The sequence below is a fragment of the Plectropomus leopardus genome, chromosome 5 (genome assembly GCF_008729295.1).
Source record: "Plectropomus leopardus isolate mb chromosome 5, YSFRI_Pleo_2.0, whole genome shotgun sequence".
In the NCBI taxonomy this organism is placed as follows: domain Eukaryota; kingdom Metazoa; phylum Chordata; class Actinopteri; order Perciformes; family Serranidae; genus Plectropomus; species Plectropomus leopardus.
The window spans coordinates 21,649,936-21,669,883 of record NC_056467.1 but is presented as its reverse complement, the minus strand read 5'-3'; the positions used below and the strand labels follow the sequence as shown (position 1 = coordinate 21,669,883).

Sequence of the window (19,948 nt, the reverse complement as noted above, 5' to 3'; positions counted from 1 at the left end):
CGGAAACACTTTTCTTGTAATCTAGCAGTTTTTTGGTATTATTATGCAGTATCATACTCTGTTGCTGCCATCCAGTCTGTCTTTCTCTATTCAAACTGCCACTCTTCTGCTATTAATAGATTTGACAATGCAATGTTAAAGAACCATGAAAAAGAAAAAAAGAATAGATTATACAAAAGCCAGTGCCAGCCGATGGCATTGAAGAATCAATCAATGTCTTTATAATAACACAGCGAAGGTCAGTGTATCAAAATGCTTTTAACTTCTTCAGAGTTCAGATTTTAACCTATAAAGAAACAAAAGCTTGGTGTATAAAAATAATAGCTGCTATAGTCAATAATTTTGTGTTAATGATGGATCAAATGACTTCATTTAATTTGAAAGGGGTCCCTTGTAGTGACAAACCCCCAAAGAATATTTACCCGATTCTGCAGCTCCCCTAAGCTCCATTCACTTCAACATCTTTCAGCTCATTGTTTTAGGGGTTTTACAGCCTTCAACGTTGCTGTTTTTGTTTAAATCGCCAAAAGGCAGCCACGCTTTTAAGTAAAAAGCTCTAAAACAAACAAAGTTGGTGATTACCAGGTGAACACAGTAAAGCATTTGGCACTTACAAGCCAGTTAGGGTGGAGACCAAAACAGAGCTTAAATGACAACTCAGTTATCATATTAAATGTTGGAATTGAACATTTCTACAATCCCGGGTATGTAACATTCATAGGTTCATATGTGCGTATATGTTGAACATTGACATCACTTTATGTTTCAACAACACCATGGTTAATGTGTGGTTATGTTTATGCACAAAAATCACTTAGTAATGGTTAGGAAAAAAACATGTTTCTGCTCAAAAAACCTTCTTTGGTCACCACAACCACTGTTGGAAGTGCAGAGGTGTCTCACAAAAAAAACACCCAGTTTTGCTGGGTTCCAGTTTGTAGATTTCATCCAGTGGTCTGTTGCTTGGCAGCTGTATCATCTAGGATTCACACCATCCACCATCTCCTCCACCTCCACATGACAAAGACAGCTTTTTTACATGTTACTGGAAATGTGTCACTTTAGAATTGTTGATATGATTCATACGAAATGTACAAATGTAGCATATCTGTGGTTTGATCAGGCTTTGAGTGTGGCGTGTTGTTAAAAAATGCCTGAATTTGATTGGCACAAATGCGGCGGTAATAAAAAAAGAAGGTTGGCAATTAGGTTTAGGCAACAAAACTACTTGTTTATGGTTGAAAAAGATTGTGAATGCTGTTAAAAAAAAACATTTGGCTTTGAGTTCCACAAAAACAGCTGAAAAGGTAGCAGCGTGTTGCTACAAAACACCTGGCTTTAAGTACCAAAATTGTTGTTGTTCATTGGTCTCAAACACGGGGCTCAAAGTCCAGTTCTTTTGTAGGACCCTCTCACCCACACTAAGAAGACTTTCCTGCTATTTAAACTACATGCGTTGCTCTCAGCGTCTAATAATGAGATTGGTTTACGTTGGAGTTGGTGGAAAGCGGGGTTCGTCTCACACAGACGCTAAACAGTACCCCCAGCATCCTTTGCCAGCTGGAATTGTTAAATAGGCAACTGTTTACTTACATGTTTGTCACGTCAATTTCAGCTTTATTTCCGTAAAATAACAGCTAATGCGGCTTTAAAGGTACTGCCTGATAACATGCACAACAAAATATGTGGTCTGAATGACACCAGTTAATGAAGCAACACATCTATCATTAGCTCTCACTCAAATTGAACAACAGTTTACAGTGTAGAAATCTCGAGAACGTTGTGTGCATGCTAAATATTGTTGACAGAGTTGCCCTTTTAAACTTCAAGTAACATAGCAACCTGACAACATGAGACATGCCGTTTGGTCTCCTCGTTTGTTGCCATCAAGAAGCAGTTTCCATTGATCGGCTTTAATATAAGTGAAGTATGGATGGCATGAGGGGCGCAAACAAAGAGATCCATTCTCCTTTTCGTGGTGTAAATGTGAGGATTAGTTGGGGGGAAAAGTTAGGCTCTACGGAGAACAATGAAATCAATAAAACGCAGACACCTCAGAGAAAGAGAGGTAACTCTGCATCGACTACAGGCTGCTCACACACTCAATCAGATTAACTAATGAAGCAATTATTGATCCAAAGTGGGGCTGCTGGCCGACACAGGACTCGCCATTAAGTGGATCTTCCCCTCCCTTGGCCATGCTGAAAATGTCAGGGTCACTGTGTTCGCTGCTTGACACAGTTTACCAAAGCCCAATCTGTAGGAGACTAATCACTCGTCTGCCTCCCAAGAGCAGTTGTGAAGGGGCCAACACCTCCACAGGATAGGGGGAGGAATTTGATTTTCACAAAACCTGAAAAGGGGCCAAATTAACTTGTGCCATATATGCCGCTTCAACCGGGCAGAAATGATAGAATGGGGAAGAAAACTGACCACCGCCGGGCTGAAAATGAGCAGTATCCAGTTCACTTTGTAACCCATGCTGCACTGCACATCTGCTGTTGTATTCTGACAAAGCTGACTTTAATTATTTTTATACTTGAAACACCTACGATAATTAGCGTAGACCTGCAACATGAGCTAGTGGGATGGGGGGAAGAAAGAAAAAGATTTCTTGTCTGCAGCATCCCCGAATGTCAAAAATGCGTACTTTCATAGCCCGAGTCCATAGCAACGCAAGGTTGTTTGTTTCCATGCTCATAGCAGGAGCAGTGTCACAGGATGTCTCACAAGATGTCAGAATAGGAGTGCTCATTCTTTCATCAAATAAAAGACAGCTGGAGCTGGTACAGTTCCTCCAGTATGACATGATATATTGTAATTCATTAGTCTTTGTGCAATCTCTTTTTCTAGTCATGGGGACTGACGGAAAACGCTCTCTCGTAAATACAAAATTAACCAGAACTTCAGCTGCATCCATTCCATTGAAAAGAAGGTGCTGCTCACAGTTTCATTGTGCTTTTTTTTAAATTATTTTTTTTTTTTTTTATGGTGACATGGATTCAGGGTTCTGCTTTTGTTGCTGTATTTCAATATTTAGTCCTTGACCAGTCTCACCTGAAATCCCAATTATGACCAAGGCGTTTATGTTTAGTTTGGCAACTGAACGCTGTGCTCCAGGCCTGGTCATCAGTCAGTCTCATTTACTTTCACCCACATGAAAAAAAAAGAGCAAATAGTTCTTTTTTTACTCGGCGCACTGAGGCAGGAAAAATATTGCTTTGCGGTTAACTTCTAATCAAATTGCATTAGGTTTTCACAGCCTGTGCCCTCACTCCATTTGCACAAACCATCACAGACCTACATGAATTTCACACCCAGGGTGAGGAATACTTACTTCTGCACCCTGATAGATTTCCTCCCCCGGCCCAACACACAATACGTGCACACGCAAGACGCGCGCACACTTTGTGATCAGACAAGCATGATCATGCAGTTACAGCACAGTGGTAAATCATTTTATTTGCAGCAAGTGTGGTTTTAATGACATTTTACATGCTCTGATGTTATTTTTACCAACTTCTGAAATGGACTTGCACAGACTGTCACTGTTATGCCCGTTTTAGAGCGCGGTGCTTTAACAAAAAACAGCCCTCATCTATAGTCACGATCTATTTGTCATGACTTGAAACCACGACACGACATGCGAGTAAATATAGACATCTACACAGAGCCATAAATGAGTACAAGTGCAAAGAAGTCAAAGCACTCATATTAATTCTAATTATTAACATAGTCATTGTATGGATATTAATCATAGTGGTGCTGCTCTTTAATGTGCTCAGTGAAATAATTGAAAAGTAAGGAGATATGAGGGATGATTTAAATAATTAATTTCAGCTAAATTATTTATGTGGAAAATTCTTCATTATAATTAACCTTGGACCCACATCATATAGCTGGCTTTACCATGAACCGTCTGTCCTCTGCCTGTGGGGCACAAATTTGCGAGGCGGGGGCTGATTCAAACCATATCAGTATATATGTGTGTGTATGTGCATGCATCTGTTAAATGTGTGTTTATGTGTCTGCGTGTTGGTGACAGCAGAGGTGAAAAGTAACACGAACATTTACTCAGGTACAGCAGTTAAGTGCAACATTGAGCTTCTTTCACGCCATCTTGGCACATATCTGCTTAAACATCTCAGATAGATGTACTTTTTTTTTTTTTTTTTTACTTCACTGCGTTTATGTGACGGCTGTACTTGCAAGTTACTTCGCCAGCTTCAGATTCGTCACAGTGAAAAGCTCATCAACTGTCACAGTCGTCAGGCAAAAATAACAAATAAATAAAAAAATCTAAATGTCTGCTTTTCAGGAACTCCCAAAACAGCCCTGTCTGTCTTGATGACGTGATAACTTTTGACATTGGAGTGACATTGAGTGGAGGAGGAATGCAGTCGTTCAGCTCATCTGAAACAACGAGAGTCAATCACAAATTGCCCATTCGGGTGAATTCTGTTTTTCATTCATTTACAGTATTTCAAGGTCTAGAGTGTAGAATTCAGGGGCATCTATCGGCAGAGATGGTAAACAATATTCATAATGTTTTCATTAGTTTATAACCACTTTAGATTAAGAAATGCTGTGTTTTCATTACCTTAGAATTGAGGGAGTCTGACATATTTTTCTACAGTAGCCCAGAATGGACAAACCAAACATTAGCCCTTATTACGCTGAGATCACGCTGCAGGGCCGCTACCAAGTCCCTTCTTTATGCAGCCATTGCATTTTTACACAGAACCAAAATCATCTGCATTGTGCTGCTCCAGTGTGTGATTATAGACAGCATGCTGGCGTCGGCTGTGCTTTATAAACAATAACAATGGGTTAACATGGCGATAACAAAACTTTACCGTCCCTAAGGTGGTTGATCTTGCCCTGTGCTCGCAGGGTAAGCAGCTTCTGAACCTCATTGTCTCCCCAGTTTGCATACATTTTCGGTTGTTGTTTTAAATCTCTAGAGGTGAGTTGCATGCATCACACTTGTCAAAACGTCACACCCGTCCCGTCTGTGGTCATGTACATCCAGCTGTCCCGTTTACACATTTGTTGATTTGGTGCTGTATGTCCTTTGCTGCCAGTTTAAAGGTGAGTGCCCCCCATTCCAGAAATCGCACCGGCGAGGCAGCATAACAGCACAATATTCCTGCCTTAGACAAGCAGCGTAAAACCTTTTGAGTCTCCTGGCAGCGGGCCGCACACAAAATACGTCGTCAAGACAGCACATCCATCCTGTCCATGGTCCCGTCCTGCCGACTGTCCCTTTTACACAGACCCTGATGCGGTGCTGTTACTTCTTCAGCTGCCAGCTCAAATGCGAGACATCTCTGTCCCCCTCATTCTTTTTTTTTAATGTATAACGGTGAGATGGAATAATGGCGTGACATTCCCGTCTTGGCCTTGCTGTCTGAAGGGCCTACAGGCTCTAGATAGGGCCATTCTTTTCACATTGGCTACCGCAGTTCCATCAGGGAAAGTTTCAGTTTTGCAACCTCACCACCAGGCGCTACTAAATCCTACACACTGGACCTTTAAACACTCTGATATAGATCAATATTTTGTAATATTAGGGGATGAATCAACTGAATCACAGACAGTAAAATAATCCCCAACAATTACAGATAATTGATCCGTTATTGAAAATCAGAAATTATAAATGCCATGGACCCAGCTTCAGAGGATTTGCTGCTTTTCTGACATTTAATAGATAAAGTGATTAATTAATTCATTGAGAAAATCAGATTACCACTGAAAGAACATTTCACAGCAATATTTACTAATATGTACTTTACATAACATGAGTTAATGCAGGTGCAGGATTGGGGTGTCTATTCTGGGGTTTCAGCATTAAACAAGTCTGAAGTGCTGCTTGATCGAAGGTTTCCTCCTGTGTGCGCGCGTGTGTGTGTGTTTGCAAGCAGAGTGAGGGTGCATGTGCAAGAGAGAAGGGTGGGGGGTAGAGAAGGGGAAAAAGAGGAGTTGAAGATGAGAGTAAAAAGGGTGAGGGGGGCGAGAAGGAAGGGGGACATGAGGAGGGGGTGAGTTAAGGGGGGGTCTTAAGAAAGGAGGGGGGGGGGGCTTGTGTGTGGAAGGAAGGAGGTGGGGGTGCTACTGGAGGAGGGAAAGGGAGGGTGGGGAGGTTGTGGTGGCGTAGGCGGAGCTGCAGACAGGATCCTCCGCCCTCGCGCTCGTCTGTGCGCCCCTCGCAATTACCTGTTCCACCAGAACTGATGTGAGCGCGAGTTGGCGAGCACATGCCACGTTTGGAGAAGAGCCAAGTCTGAACTGCCTTTACAGCAACAGGGTAGGCTTGCGAGGACCGTTTTAATTCAACCAACCTACAAAAAAAACAAACAAACAAACAAACAAAAAAAACTCACCCCAAGTGGTTTTTAACAAACCTCCTGAAAACAAGCAGCCGACTGAGGATCTGAGAGACCCGCGAGGATGCACTTGTTGTCCGCCAGCTGCGTGTGTGCCCTCCTCATCTGCGCGCTCCTCCGCCAAGGTAAGCTTTTGTCTCACTAACCGGGCACCGGGGATGTTCACGCGGGTGCATCCGTGCACTGCAGCCGCAGGTAGCCTATGTGAGACAGGGAAGGTCCCAGCAGTCACACGCAGGTGCCTCCAAAACTTCAGCCCAGGTTATCGACCACATTTCCGGGGAGAAGTTGAGCAGTGACGCTCCCGGTTTTTTAGTTTTTAAGTTAGTGAGCTGAAATATAGTTTTAGTTTCTCCTAAGCCGCCAAAGTATTTAGACGTAGATGCCCATTTTATATAAATTTGGGATGAATTTATGTAGAAAAATACCACTGTTTTTAAAAATTGCAAACCTTGAACGATCACTGTCATTGTTGTATTGTCAGTCTGTAAACCCCATAATGCAGTGGTCTTATAGGGGTGGGCGATATGGCCATAAAATAATATAACAATACTTATATTATAGTATTTTTTTTCCGATATTTTCTCGATGATATGACAAAATGCTGAAAAATAAATTATTAATTTCAAGAACGTTCAGTTTTAACAAAATAAGTGTTAGATATGTCGCCACAAAAGTTACAGTTTGCCTTTTAATATTCAATATAACAAAAATGATCCCTCATTTCTTGAGTTTGTAAACAACAGTAACTCAGAGTGAGGCTCTGTTATGGATAAAATAAATATATCAACACATAAAATCACACATCTAAACAGATGCCAAACACAAAAAAGTACCCTTCAATCTATAACTAGTAAATTTATATATAAAGTAAAATATTGCCAATATCACGATATGAGTTTTTTGTAATATATTAAAAATGTTACTGGTATTATCATGATATGACACGCCCCTAGTGGTCAGCTATCTCCATGTTTCTTTATTACAAAATGTCCTTAAATGCATGAAAAAAGTCAGGATAAATAAGACCAAGTAGTTATTCTTAACTTCACTCACCTCATTAAATGGTTTATCATCGCCAATTCATGATCATATCTATAAAAGTGACTTTTTTTTAAAATATAAATTGCTTACATGATGTGAAATATCATCTATTGTGCCACCCTTTTTGTTATCCCCGCACATGGTGGGAGAGGCAGGCGGTGAGGTAGTCATCATCATCTTCTCATGTGCTCATGCTATGATGTCATCATGATGCCTCATTTTTTTTCTTGCTAATGTGTTTTCCTCTCCTGTTAACACAGGCTGTTGAACAGAATGATGCTACGTTCACATCCTGTCTGATTTATTGTAATTATGGGCTGCCTGTTGGCTGGGGGGAAAGCGCTCCTGACAGGCTCCCACTAGTAATTACATGTAGGATAGGACTCATGGCGGATGTGGGCAGTTGTAATGGGGTTGTACAAGTGAATGCTTCCAAGTTTTTAGCAAAGAAATTAGGTTCTTTTGGGTGTAATGTGAATGTAGCAACTTGGCATTAAGTGGTGATTTAAAATATGCTTTGAAAAATGAATGATTTTGCCCCTGGTGGCTCTCTGGGGAAAAAAAAGATAAAACAGGGACAAAGTATGCTTAAAAAAAAACATTTAAGTCCAAATTTTTTATGCTTAGTATTTAATGTGCAGCGGGTGTTTGTGCCTTTCTCCAGGCTTCCTTGTTGTCTGCTCTGTCGGGGCCAACAGGTAGCAGCGCCATGTGCTCACATCACTCAGCCAGGCTATTAAGCAAAGCTGCACAGAATACAGCCTGTGCAAAGAAAAAGGGGCGGAGAGGTTGATCTCACTGTAGTCTCTACCACCTCGTCACACTACGGTGGCGCCTGTTGTTGTAAATTAACACCATGCAGCACCTATCAGTCAGGCTCAGGTGGTTTATTTGAGAGGAAACGAATGGCCCTTTTAAGGCGTTTTTACACCGTTGTGCCACTGCAGTGCCGTGTGCTTGAGACAGGAGGAGAGTGCACTGAGTTGGTAATGAGGTTGTGGTCATCCACACTGCTGTGGGCATGCGGCCTGAAGTGATGGTCAAAACATGTGTGTGTTTGCTTTCACAACAGATGGTCTGTCTTCATGTTCTTGTAAAAAAGTGAAGGTTTCTCTTGCTACGGAACAGAAATATTCTTCAATTTGTTGAAAAAAAATTGACTGAAATGGTTTGTTGAGTTTGAGATTTGCAATAAAAGATGGCATCGATACTTGTAATAAAAAACAGGCCTATGTTTATTATATTTGAACTGATGAAAAAAAGCAACAGCAGAGCAAATAGTCAGAAAGATGCATCTGTTTTTTTGTTCACTCTCTTGTCTCCACCCTTCCCCCACCACCCTCACCACCCTCGCCCCCTCCTGAACAGACAGGCAGCGCTCGGTGTCACAGCTGGTATTACTTGTCAGGCGAGTGGGGCTCTCCCCTTTTTTGCTAATGGACTAATCTCTTGCGAGGGTCACCCAATTTCACCTGAGATAGATTTGTTCTCCCCTCTTTCATCTCTAACTAGGTTATGTCCAAACCTGTCTTTGTGAACGTTGTGACGTTAATTCAGAGGAAGGGGAAAAAACGGCTCTAATTGTACACTTGTGTTACATGTGGGATTGTGCTCAGTCGTGTATTTGTGTGCTTGTGCACGTCCCGTCTTGTTTATAGGCGCTTTCCTCTTGATGTCTGGAGACTGCTTGTGGTTGTTTCTTCTTTGAACAGAGATTTCTTTGTGACTTGCAAAGTATTGTATCCCTTCATGCAAAATTCAGATGCATTCATGAGAAGTATGGCAACTCAACCGAATCGTGGCTTTGAATAGAAATGCTGCATCTGTACTTTGTGCCATCACTTTAATACATCCTCCCTTAAGATCATTTAGTTGTTTGTTGATCCGATTTTGCAAATGGCTCCCTGGCTAGCCACAAAACATAGTCAGACTGTGAAATCAAGATCTGAATAACTAAAGCAGTGGTTCCAAACTGGTGGGTCGCTGTCCAAAAGTGGGTTGCAGGTCCAATTTAAATGGACCACAAGTGACTTGCAACCATGTCAAGTTTGTGAAAAACTGGCCTCTTTTTTTTACCCTCCCCAAAGCTACAAGTATTGTTTCTTGAGCCTCCCTGAGTGACTCTGGGAAATGCATAAAATGTTCCTCCCACATGATGTGTTCAAGGACTGTCTGAAATTTCATAATTCAACAATAATTTCTGTTTTTAAAGTTTCTGGCTGTGATAAATGGTGTCATTTTGGTGATTTTTATTTTTGGTGGGTTCTTTTTATAAATTCCCCCAAATTTGAGAGAAATAGAAAATTACCTTTTTTTAAAAAAAAAAAAAAAAAAAAATCTGCCCTCAAAAAATTGATAATTTTTTTAAAGGGGGGAAAAAAACGCTAAAAGTTCAAAAGTTAACCCAAAATTTTGAAGAAAAAGAAAATTGCCAAAAATTTTACAGGAAAAAAATTCAAGCATGCCTTCCGAATCTGCAGGCCTTTGGTTTTGGAAGGCATGTTTTTTTTTTTAAAAAAATGTTGGTGATTTTTTTTAACCTACAGAGGTCTGGGCTAAGACCCAAATGTCCTCAAATCCTAGAAACACCCCTGGTTTTAACTAATTGCATTTTATTCTTGCAATATGTTTTATTTCATTGTGTTTTAAGCCCATGTGTTATTTACAATTTGTCAAATTTAATTTAATATGTGGTAATTTCTCTTATGTGTGGACCTTGAACTAATGACTGAGGAGAAATCTGGATCCAGTAGCGACACCAGTTGGGAACCACTAAACTAAAGAGTTGATAATAGCTAAAAATCTTCAACTAACAAAGGGAACAAACCTATCCAAATTTCCCCTCACTTGTTTGAACAGTAATGCTTAAAATGGCCTCAACTTTGATATCTACGCATCTCATCATCCTACTGGATGCTTAACCCAAATTTGGCAGCTCATAATATCTCTCAAAAAGCTCTGTAGGACTCTCAGTCCTGTGTGGGGAGCGGTAAGTGTGAAGTGGAATCTTTTCTAGCATCACACAGTCAGTATACTCATGTTTTCGATGAAGACCTTAGTGCTGAGTGGGAAGTGAGACATATGCCATTACTCGCCCAAGAATCACAGAGTGAGCGAGATATGAACAAGAAACATGTTCAATAAGGAGGATTTTGGATTTTGGGCATTATGTCCTTCTCAGGCCTTGATCAGAATAAGAAGTAAGTGGAAATGTGAGCAGAGAGCAGATGTGTTGCTGATGGAGAGAAAAGGGGGGGACACTTTTCAGACAAGAGAAGGCTGTTCAGACAGGCGAGGTCGTACTGTAAATTAGAGCAGCATTAGGGTGGGGAGCCCAGTGTCACTTCCCATCAGGGGGTGCAGGATTCCTGCTAGCGCCCCTGGCAGCGGCGCTTTACAGCCTGGATGTGGGTCTCAAGCTTAATTAACTACTGACATGGTAACTTTAGCTTTAAATTACAAATAACTAAAAATAAAGATGAAGCTCTGGGTGGTGTAAAACTAAAAATATCCTGGAGTTATGATGAAATTAAAACGTGGCTGTTACATAATTTTTAATGCAACTAAAAAGTAGGTTTTAGTGCACATCTAAAAACTGGGAAATCTCGTATTTGAGTCAATCATTAACCTGCTCTGTTTCCTTGAGGGGAGAAAAATCTTTGCGTGCTACACTTTCCAAGAATTTAGGCCAATGCATCAGCGTGTCCCCAGAGAAATGATGCTTATAACATATGCATTTGGAACATATGGTGTGCCATAACACCTCAATTAATACAGTAGACCTGGAATTAAATAGACAAATCAATTCTCCTAGATTGTACAAATAAGATGCACAAAACTGTGAATCAAATGGTGAATATAGACGGGCATTTCCATTTTCTTTGAGTTTTTGTCTGCCTCTCACACAGTGGGTTGGAGTGGTGCACCCCCACCCCCACCCCCAGCAGGACACTGAACAGGTGGAGGAGTGTTGGTTTTTAGGGCCGTGAAGGGGCAGAGTGTCTCTTTATGATTCCTGTTTGTGTGCGCAGTTGCTGAAAGAAAACACCTTGCTCCCATTACTCACGTGAAGTTTTTGCCTCATTATTCACTTCATTCTAACTTTTAGAGACAGTTGTTTTTCAGCTGAAATTGTTGTATATATTTTTTGATTTGTTCTCATCACTAAACCAAACATCACCTTTAGATTAGATCTGGTGAGACAGCGCCTGAGAAATATGAGCCACCACATGAACATGCTGAGTATCCTGTGTGTCAGAGAGAGCAATTCCCTCTCTGCTGGACTCTCCGAGCAGGGGGATGTATGAGTGGCATTGCCTTGAGAAAATGAAAGGACTTGTGTGGCAAAAGCAATCACTCTGAGGCAATGAGTCAATGAGAAAAGGGTCTTTTGTTCGCCTGTGACAGTTTTACACACAGGATTATCAGTAAAACAGCAGCAAGTGAATCTTAATTACACTTTGGTGATTGGTTCACCCCACTTCTAGAGTCGGAGTGTGAGATGTATTCAATTTTTATAATCTCAGCTGAAACTGCCTCTTCAGTTGTCCATTTTATGTGTAATTTGCCAGCCAGGTTAAGAAAGGCCGGCTGAATTTAGCAGTTTATTGACTTTTTATACATGCTCTTTTAGAATTCACATGGTTATACTGAGGCAAGATAATTTTAAAATGAGAGACGGCATTGTAATGTGCTACCAGACAGACTGGACCAGACAACATCTCAGTTTTCTCTCTCACTCTCCTGATTTTGCACGCAGGTTCCTCGCTCTGCCGTGCAAAATAATGGTTTATTTGTTATCCAAGGGGAGGGACCAGAGTTCTATTGTTTCAGCTATAAAGAAAGGCTTAACAACAGGAGAGAGATGACTATGCTATGCAGCGGTGCTTCGTTCTTTATGCAGGAATACCCCCATTGAAATGCATGAAGGTATCCTTGGTTTTGGTGAAAGACCAGCAGCACTCTGAAATTGGGCAGCCCTTGTCTCAGGGACAAAAAAAGTGAGGTTGTTTCTGTCTTTTGTCATTGAAGCAGCCCCCAGCTTTCACTGGATTCCTGTGGACTCCCGCCGACTGTATTGTGAGGCTGGCTCTTTTTAAACAAATGAGTGTATGATAGCGACTTCTTGCTCCCGCTCCTCTCTTTGTCATTAATATGGAACAGCACACACCCCTCGGAGAGGGCACATAGTAGCTGCTGCCTGTCCCTGCACTTCACATGTGCAACCTGACTAAGGGGGGGGGGGGGGGTCGCTCCTCCATATGAAAAGGCTGTGGCCACACCCATCTTTGCCAGGGCCTGGATCTTTGTTCAAATTCTCCATTAGAGTCATTGCTCCGTTTTAATGAATTCTTTGAGAGGCCTCCATTAACTGTGATGGTAATCATTCGACCTCAGAGAATATTTAAGGAAAGGGGCACGTGTGTATGGAAAGCCAGAGGGTGGGTCCTTTTGTGACTTTTGTTTTTTGTGAATTTCATTTAATGAACTTCTTTTTCTCATTAAAATGTATCTTATAGATTAATCAAAGACAAAGAGACAGAGTGTCAGCAGCAGGGGCTCCTACTGACCCATGGAGGGGGTTCTTTGCCCTCACTCTCATAAAGTCATTATTTCTTCCCATTTATTGGAGTCAAGTGGTGAGATGGAAGGTTGCTTTTGTATCAGACCTTTATTTTGACATTGTCTAAGGTTCAGGGGAGTCAGTCGGGTTGATGCAGCTTTTGTGCAAAAGGTGAAACTTTAATTTCAAGCCCTGGGTTACTCGTAAAATGACATGGAGGTTTGACTTCCAGTCATTTCTGAATCGTCCTCTGTTAGGCCAAAAGCTCGTTTGCAGTACTGAGAAGTCGCTCTATTCATTCAGATGTCGTTTAGCAATTTTTCATTCATGAAACATCGCACCACTCCCCATTGCACATTGCCTTTGGGACCCAATAGAATGGCCTTGTGTCTGCATTTGACCCCAGTATTCACATTCTTGCCATTTGAAAAGCTGTTTCTTTGTGTTGTGCTGATGTCCACCATCATTCCCTCATAGACTGCAGCAGCAGTCTGCGGTGCCTGAAGCTATCTTTGATTACACGCTGCTTCGGATGAACTTGCAAGAGACAGGAGTTCTCATTCAGGGAGACTCTCTTTCACAGGGGATCGCAAGAGTATCTCTGATTGGAATTAAAAGCCTGTCATTCTGTTAGTGTCTAAGTACGAAGCAGGATGGAAGATTAAATGTTTGGCCCATCTTCTCTGGGTCATCTATGTATCAATACACTTGGGACTACCCTTGAATCTTTCTAGTGGTCTAAAACACGCTGATGGGAGGGGGAGGACAGCTCTGCTCTCTTTCAAACAGGTTGAAAACCACATCTTTGCATGTCATAACTACATAATGATAATCTAGTGTTTCAAAGAACATATTCACATTATTTAAAGTTTATGTTGAATCCTGTTTGGAGGGTTTCTTTGCTCTAACCTGTACATGACTCATGAATTCCCCATTCCCCTTTGAAGCAAAGAAACTTCCACATTTCAGTCCTTGAAAACTTAGGAGGGACGCTCTGCTTTACTGACCAAACATCAATATCAGTCAATGTTGGCATTGATTGCCATCAGCCCATCAGCAAATAAGATTACGTTCACCGATGGCAGTGGCTGGTGTTTTTCTGTTGAGTCACATCAATTTTACACAGCCGAAAAAGTAAGGCTCGATATGAATGGCGTCCCGTCCTCCTGGGGATGATAGAAAACATTCCCTGAGAAGCCTTTGGGAAGAAAGGATGCAGTAAACTCACTATCGACGCTTCAGGCAAGGCACCCCATTTTTTCTCTGATAATGCTACAAAATCGTGTTGGAATTGGCAGAAAGACTTTAGCTGTTCACAGCCAGGGGCTGAAACTAACAGCAAACGGGGGCTGAACTGAGTTGCATTATAATGCATTCAAGCTCTGTTCAGTAAAAATAAGAATTAGGCGAAGATAAATTATAATGCTATCGTGTGTGTGCAAATGTCATTTTTTAAAAATTGATTTTGCGAGAAACTTGAATAAGTAGTTGTTTGATGGAGAAATTTGTTTTGAAATCTCTTTTCTTGTGCTGCATTCAGATACCTTTACAAGTATTTAAAGCTTTGGACGTTAAGCAAATTGGTACATTTTCTTTGAGAAACATGGGGAAAAGGCAAGAAATACTCCACAAATTGAAATAAATTTGTAGATTTAGAAAATCATTAAAAAAAGGGAGGGGTAAAACTACATGCATAATTATCACAAAGAAATATTTAAACTTATAAAATTCTGATTTTTTTCAGCATTTCATTCAGGTCATATGTTTGGGTTTTTTGGGGGGAGGGGGGGCTCATTTATTTGTACTTTTTACAAATTTCTTGCACATTTTTGGGTCATTTCTTCTGTCATTGCTCATTGCCTTTTTCCTCCATGTTTTTGATGAAATCAAGCCGATTTGCTCAGGTTTCAAAGGGTTAAAGATGTTTGTCATGTGAAAGAAGGTTAGATTAAAGGCTGTTGCATAAATATGTATGGTTGAATTTGTGCTCATTCAAAGATAGTGTAACAAAGGGCTAAATGACTTCAAGTTAAGATTTACCTGCCCCAAAAAGAGATATCATTAACAACAAAAACTAATACATCCGTACTGGCTATCAGCCGAATTGTCATTGTGAACATAATTATCAGTATTGGCCTAATCGGTGCATCCCTATAACTTGGACTTCCACCCTGGCCCTGGGGCATATACTTCCCCGCTGTGCAGCTTCTTGGAAAAGCCATGATTAAGTTAGAAGAAATGAGATCCTCACATTAAAACAATCTTTTTTTTATGCAGCACTGTTTCCTCAGAAGTCAAGTGATGGCTTTTTGCATGCTGATTACCCCACGAGAGATTCTTTGACTGATATATGACTTGTGGATGTGTTAGATGTTTTTATGATAAGACGATCTGCTTTGCTGTTAAGTATTCAGCTGTTCCGCTGCCAGACCTGACGAGGAAGGTGAAGAGATGCTGGTCTGGTAATTGGATGCAATACTTAATTTTCTAATGGGATGTCTTAAGAGGTCAAGTAGCCTCATGTTTCTGGGGAGAATCTCTCTGTATTACACATCCCACTGGTGCAATTTAAATGCAGACTTTTGTACTGACTTATCCTCTTAGCACAAGAAAAAAAATCAAAACGGATGAATTTGATTTCACTCCGCCTGGACTGCAGGGTGGTCGGAAAAGAAAAAAAGCCATGAACATCTAATAGTAAACCCACAGGCAGCCTGTCTGTTCGAGGCCCTTGTCATATAAAAGTTGCTTTATTACCATGCCTGACTTGTCTATAAAGCGAGGACATTGTTAAATGAACTTTGCAGGGGTTTAATTTTGAGTAATGAAGATGCCATAACCCATTATGCTACCATTCATTTCCCCCTCATACAAGTGGTAGATCCAGAGATGACACATCATTTCCTCATATAATGATAGTGATTTCATTTCAGCGTGCATGCAGGGTCACGCAGAAAGAAAAAAATTGACACTGAAAAATGAACAATGAGTGTAGGATGTTTAGGGTAAAGCGGCCTGGATTTTCTGCTCTTTTCTGAGGAAATCTCAGGATTACCTGACTTATTGTGGAGGGCTTGCCACAGCACGCTAATGTATAAACACAGCCAACACAAACAGGGACACACCACACCAGGACATCACAGCCACTGTTTGTCATTTTGTTCGCACAGTAATATCTCCCAGTGGGTTTCTAATAATTGTTACCTTTCTGCTCAGGGTGGCATTTCCTCAGATATCATGCTTGAATGGATAAATTTCTTGTTGTCCTCAGTAATGTTTTCACTGCATTTTCATATCTCAGGTCATTACATCTGAAAATAAGCACGTTCTTAATATTAACAACAAGAGGAGGCGGGTTAGATGCTTTTAGATGTAATTTCCTCTCCTCTTGTTCTGTTTGTGAGTTTCTGAGTTTTTCCCTCATTTTGGTGAGATGTTCTAATGAACTGTAAAAAAAACAGACAGTAAACACACAGTGATGCTTTGAGCTAAAGGCTCACAACGGCATGCTAACATGCTCATATTGACAGTGTTAACATGCTGATGTGGTTTGATGTTAATCATGTTAACCGTTTCACAACCGTTGGAGAATTATTTAGCCGTAAAATTTGGGGGAGAATGTGAATATGTCCATATTTTTTTCAATTTATCTGACAATTATTTCTTGATAAATTTACTGATTTATTTCTCTGTGAAACATCGTGAAGTAGTCAAAATGAATGTCATAATTTTCATTACGTCTTTAAACAGCTTTCTTGTTTGTCTAACTGTCAAAAACCCAAATACATTCGATTTACAGTGGAGAGCAACAGGTCTGTGAATGGGAGTAGCGGGGACCATCAAATGTTTGGCATTTATCTACAAAATCAGATTACAATTTCGACCTTGCGCCACAGGAAATGTCAAGAGATAACCAAAGTTGTAAGTGTAACATTATTGTCTGCACAACATTTCATGGCAATCTATCAAATATTACTGCAACCAATGATTAATTTCATTATTGATAAATCTGATTATTTTTCCCAATTAATTAGATTAACTGTTTGGTCTATTAAATGTAAAAAAAAAAAAAAAAAAAACGGAAAACATTTATCCCAGTGTCTCATAGTTCAAGTAAATGCCTTTGAATATCTTGTTTTTTGTCAGTCCAAACCTAAATATATTCAGTTGACATAAAACAGACATCTTCACATTTATGAGGCTGAAAACAGCATTTTCTGCATTTTTTTCCATGAAAAATTACTTTTACTTTCTACAAATAATGACTTAAGTTGTTTACCGTTGATCTTCTGTCGATCAAATAATCAATTATTCGATTAATTGTTGCAGCTCTACTATCAAATAGTTGCTGAGATATTTTAGTTTTGAACAAAGCAGTGAATCTGTACAGCCATGCCGCTGGAGTAGCAATAAAAAACACATTCAAAATTGCACATTTTCAGCAATGCGGGTAGTTTCTTCCACTAAGATTAATTTGTTTTTTTTTTATAATCACTGCAAATGCCCTTCTAATTATTGTGCTTTTTTGCTCTGTTAGTAATGCATGGCTCTTTGTGGACTTTCAGGGGAGCTGTAGCCCCAAGCTCCTGTGTTTTTGTCTGACCCTGCAGTAGAAGCAGCTCATTGCTCGACTTTCTGAACAGCGTGTTGACTCAGTTAGCTCGAAGGGGGGTAGACTGCGCAGAGCAGCCCCGTGAAGGTTTTTACCCCTGAGCTCTTTAGGCCACATTGCAGACATGTTGTAGATATCTTTCAAAGGTGCTTATTGACAGCTTTTGTGTGAAGTGGGGTGTTTTGTCTGCTTCTTACTCTCAGTCACATCTGCAGGGCTTCTCCTACTCTTGTTGTGGATGTACCACACAGGACAAGCAGCAGAGGAGGAGCGCTTAAAGATGTGCAACGCCAGGGTGGACGGTTTAAAGCACTTACCTTGATGTATGGCTTCTCCTCATGTCATAATGGAAAAGGAAAATGCAGTAGCCACTACTAATGAAATTATAATGCCTTTAAGGTCCTGCGTACCCAAGACGACAGTGACATGTGCTGAATTTAACTGAGAGTGGTTATCTCATCTTACAAAAAACAAAAGACACAAACAAAAGAGCAAGACTGGGTTTGTTGTGACATTTTTATCTGTGTCTTTGAATGAAAAAAAAGCAGGATAACACTTTTAGTGACCTTGCCTTGACAAAAGATAAATTGTCTGGTGGACATAAATGAATTTGCTGCACATAACCAAAGTCATAGAATACACAAATTCATCAAAAACAGCTTGGCGCCATTGGAGTTAACACCAGTAAAACCTTTCTGCCAAATCATGTTAGTGGTTATCCCGCCACGTAAATCTAAAAAGTCCTGAAGTCGTAGGAAGACTCAGTGGTGTGACAGCGCATGTTAATCTCCAACCTTTCACAGCACTCCATCAAAGCAGACGTTGGTCCATGGGTATTAAATGTGAAACCACACAGATTTGATGTGCAAGCAGGTACATAATCCTTTGTATGTATTATCTGCATTCCATGTATTCCTCCCACTGCTCTCTGCTCTGTTTAGCCAGCAGAGGCTTTAGGACCCCCCCGGAGCCAGAAGCTAAAGCAGGACACAATTTGAAACCGTCATGCCCTCTTAATACCAACCAGGCTGTTTGGCTTATTGAAATGGGGAGCATTGCCCGCTCTGTTTCACTGTGAAGGGTTAGAAGGTCAGGCCTGTCATTATGAGTGCACAACAGCATACATGACTCTTTGCACAACTAATATGAAAGTATCAGCCTCTCCGCGGCAATTACCAGAGATGAAAGCTACACAAGCCATCTGCTGAACAAATGAAAATATCTACCTGTTAATATTTTCTGTTGTTTACAGCGTAACAAGGCATGCATTATTGATACGGCAAAGTAGGCGCCGTGCAATACACTCAGACAATAGTACTGCTGTTGTGCACATTTCCATTAATCATCCATTTTGTGTTGGGGGGAAATTATTAGTCCATGGCTCATGCAGCGTCTAATGAAGCACTTTAAGATCGATAAGTAGATGCATTCTTGTTTGGCCACGTAGAAAAGTGATGGTCTCTGGGCTGATTCTTCCCCCTCTTTCTTCACCACTCTGGTCAGGGATGTGTTTGGGTCTTTTGCCAGCGCCGCCGTGTTGACGAGGCTGCTTTTACCTTCAACAGGGGGTGTGTGTTGGCAGCAGGTTTGATTGGTATCCTCAGGCACCACCTGCAACTGTAATATGGTCATACAGATAGTATAATAGTAAACACAAGTGCTCCCCTAGGCCCAATGTGCCGCAGATGTTCAAAGGATTTCCTATTGAGGGAGGCGAGGGGGCAGGGACAGGGCGGGGCCACTGAAAGGGAGCCCTTGCGCTGCAGACATGCAGGTACTTGAACAAAAAGCTTATTTCAGTTGGAATTCATAGCTGCAAGCTGGGCTAATATTTAAAAAAAAAAATCTAATTCACTGAATTTGCTACCAGCAGGAGGATGCTTTAAGTGGGATGGTGCAGTAGATGTTTCAATCTTGACCCTCCTGTCGGGCTCAGGCTGTTCGTTTATATATAATATGTTGAGCATGAGGGTCTGGCATGGGTCTGGGCTCGGGCTGCAGCTAACAATGATTTCATCACAGATGCAGGTGTCATTTCTGTCAGAAAATAAAGAGGATATGCCCATCATATGTTCCCCAGTGCCCAAAGTGATGTGTGCAAATACAGCCAACAGTCCAAAACCCTTAAGATATTTGATATAAGATATAAAATGGAGAAAAGTAGCAAGCAGCAAGTTTTTGACATTTCTACTTGATAAACAACCTAATTAATCGATTAAAGCTGAAACGACAAGCAATTAGTCATTTTTCAAGCAGAAATGCCAACCAGTCTGTAGTTCAAGCTTCTCAAATGAGGATTTGCTGCTTTTCTCTTTTTTTATACCTCAACAAAATGAATACCTT

General features: G+C 40.8%; 1 protein-coding gene across 2 annotated transcripts in view; it reads left to right on the top strand.

The window, feature by feature from the left end:
- The first annotated feature begins 6,208 nt into the window (after positions 1-6,208).
- Positions 6,209-19,948, top strand: part of LOC121943164 (CD166 antigen homolog) — a 56,514-nt gene continuing 42,774 nt past the window's right edge. For both annotated transcript variants that reach the window (XM_042486607.1, XM_042486606.1), the window contains exon 1: positions 6,209-6,511. In XM_042486607.1, the coding sequence (XP_042342541.1) occupies positions 6,451-6,511 (61 nt within the window). In that variant the 5' untranslated portion in view covers positions 6,209-6,450. The remainder of the gene's footprint in view (positions 6,512-19,948) is intronic.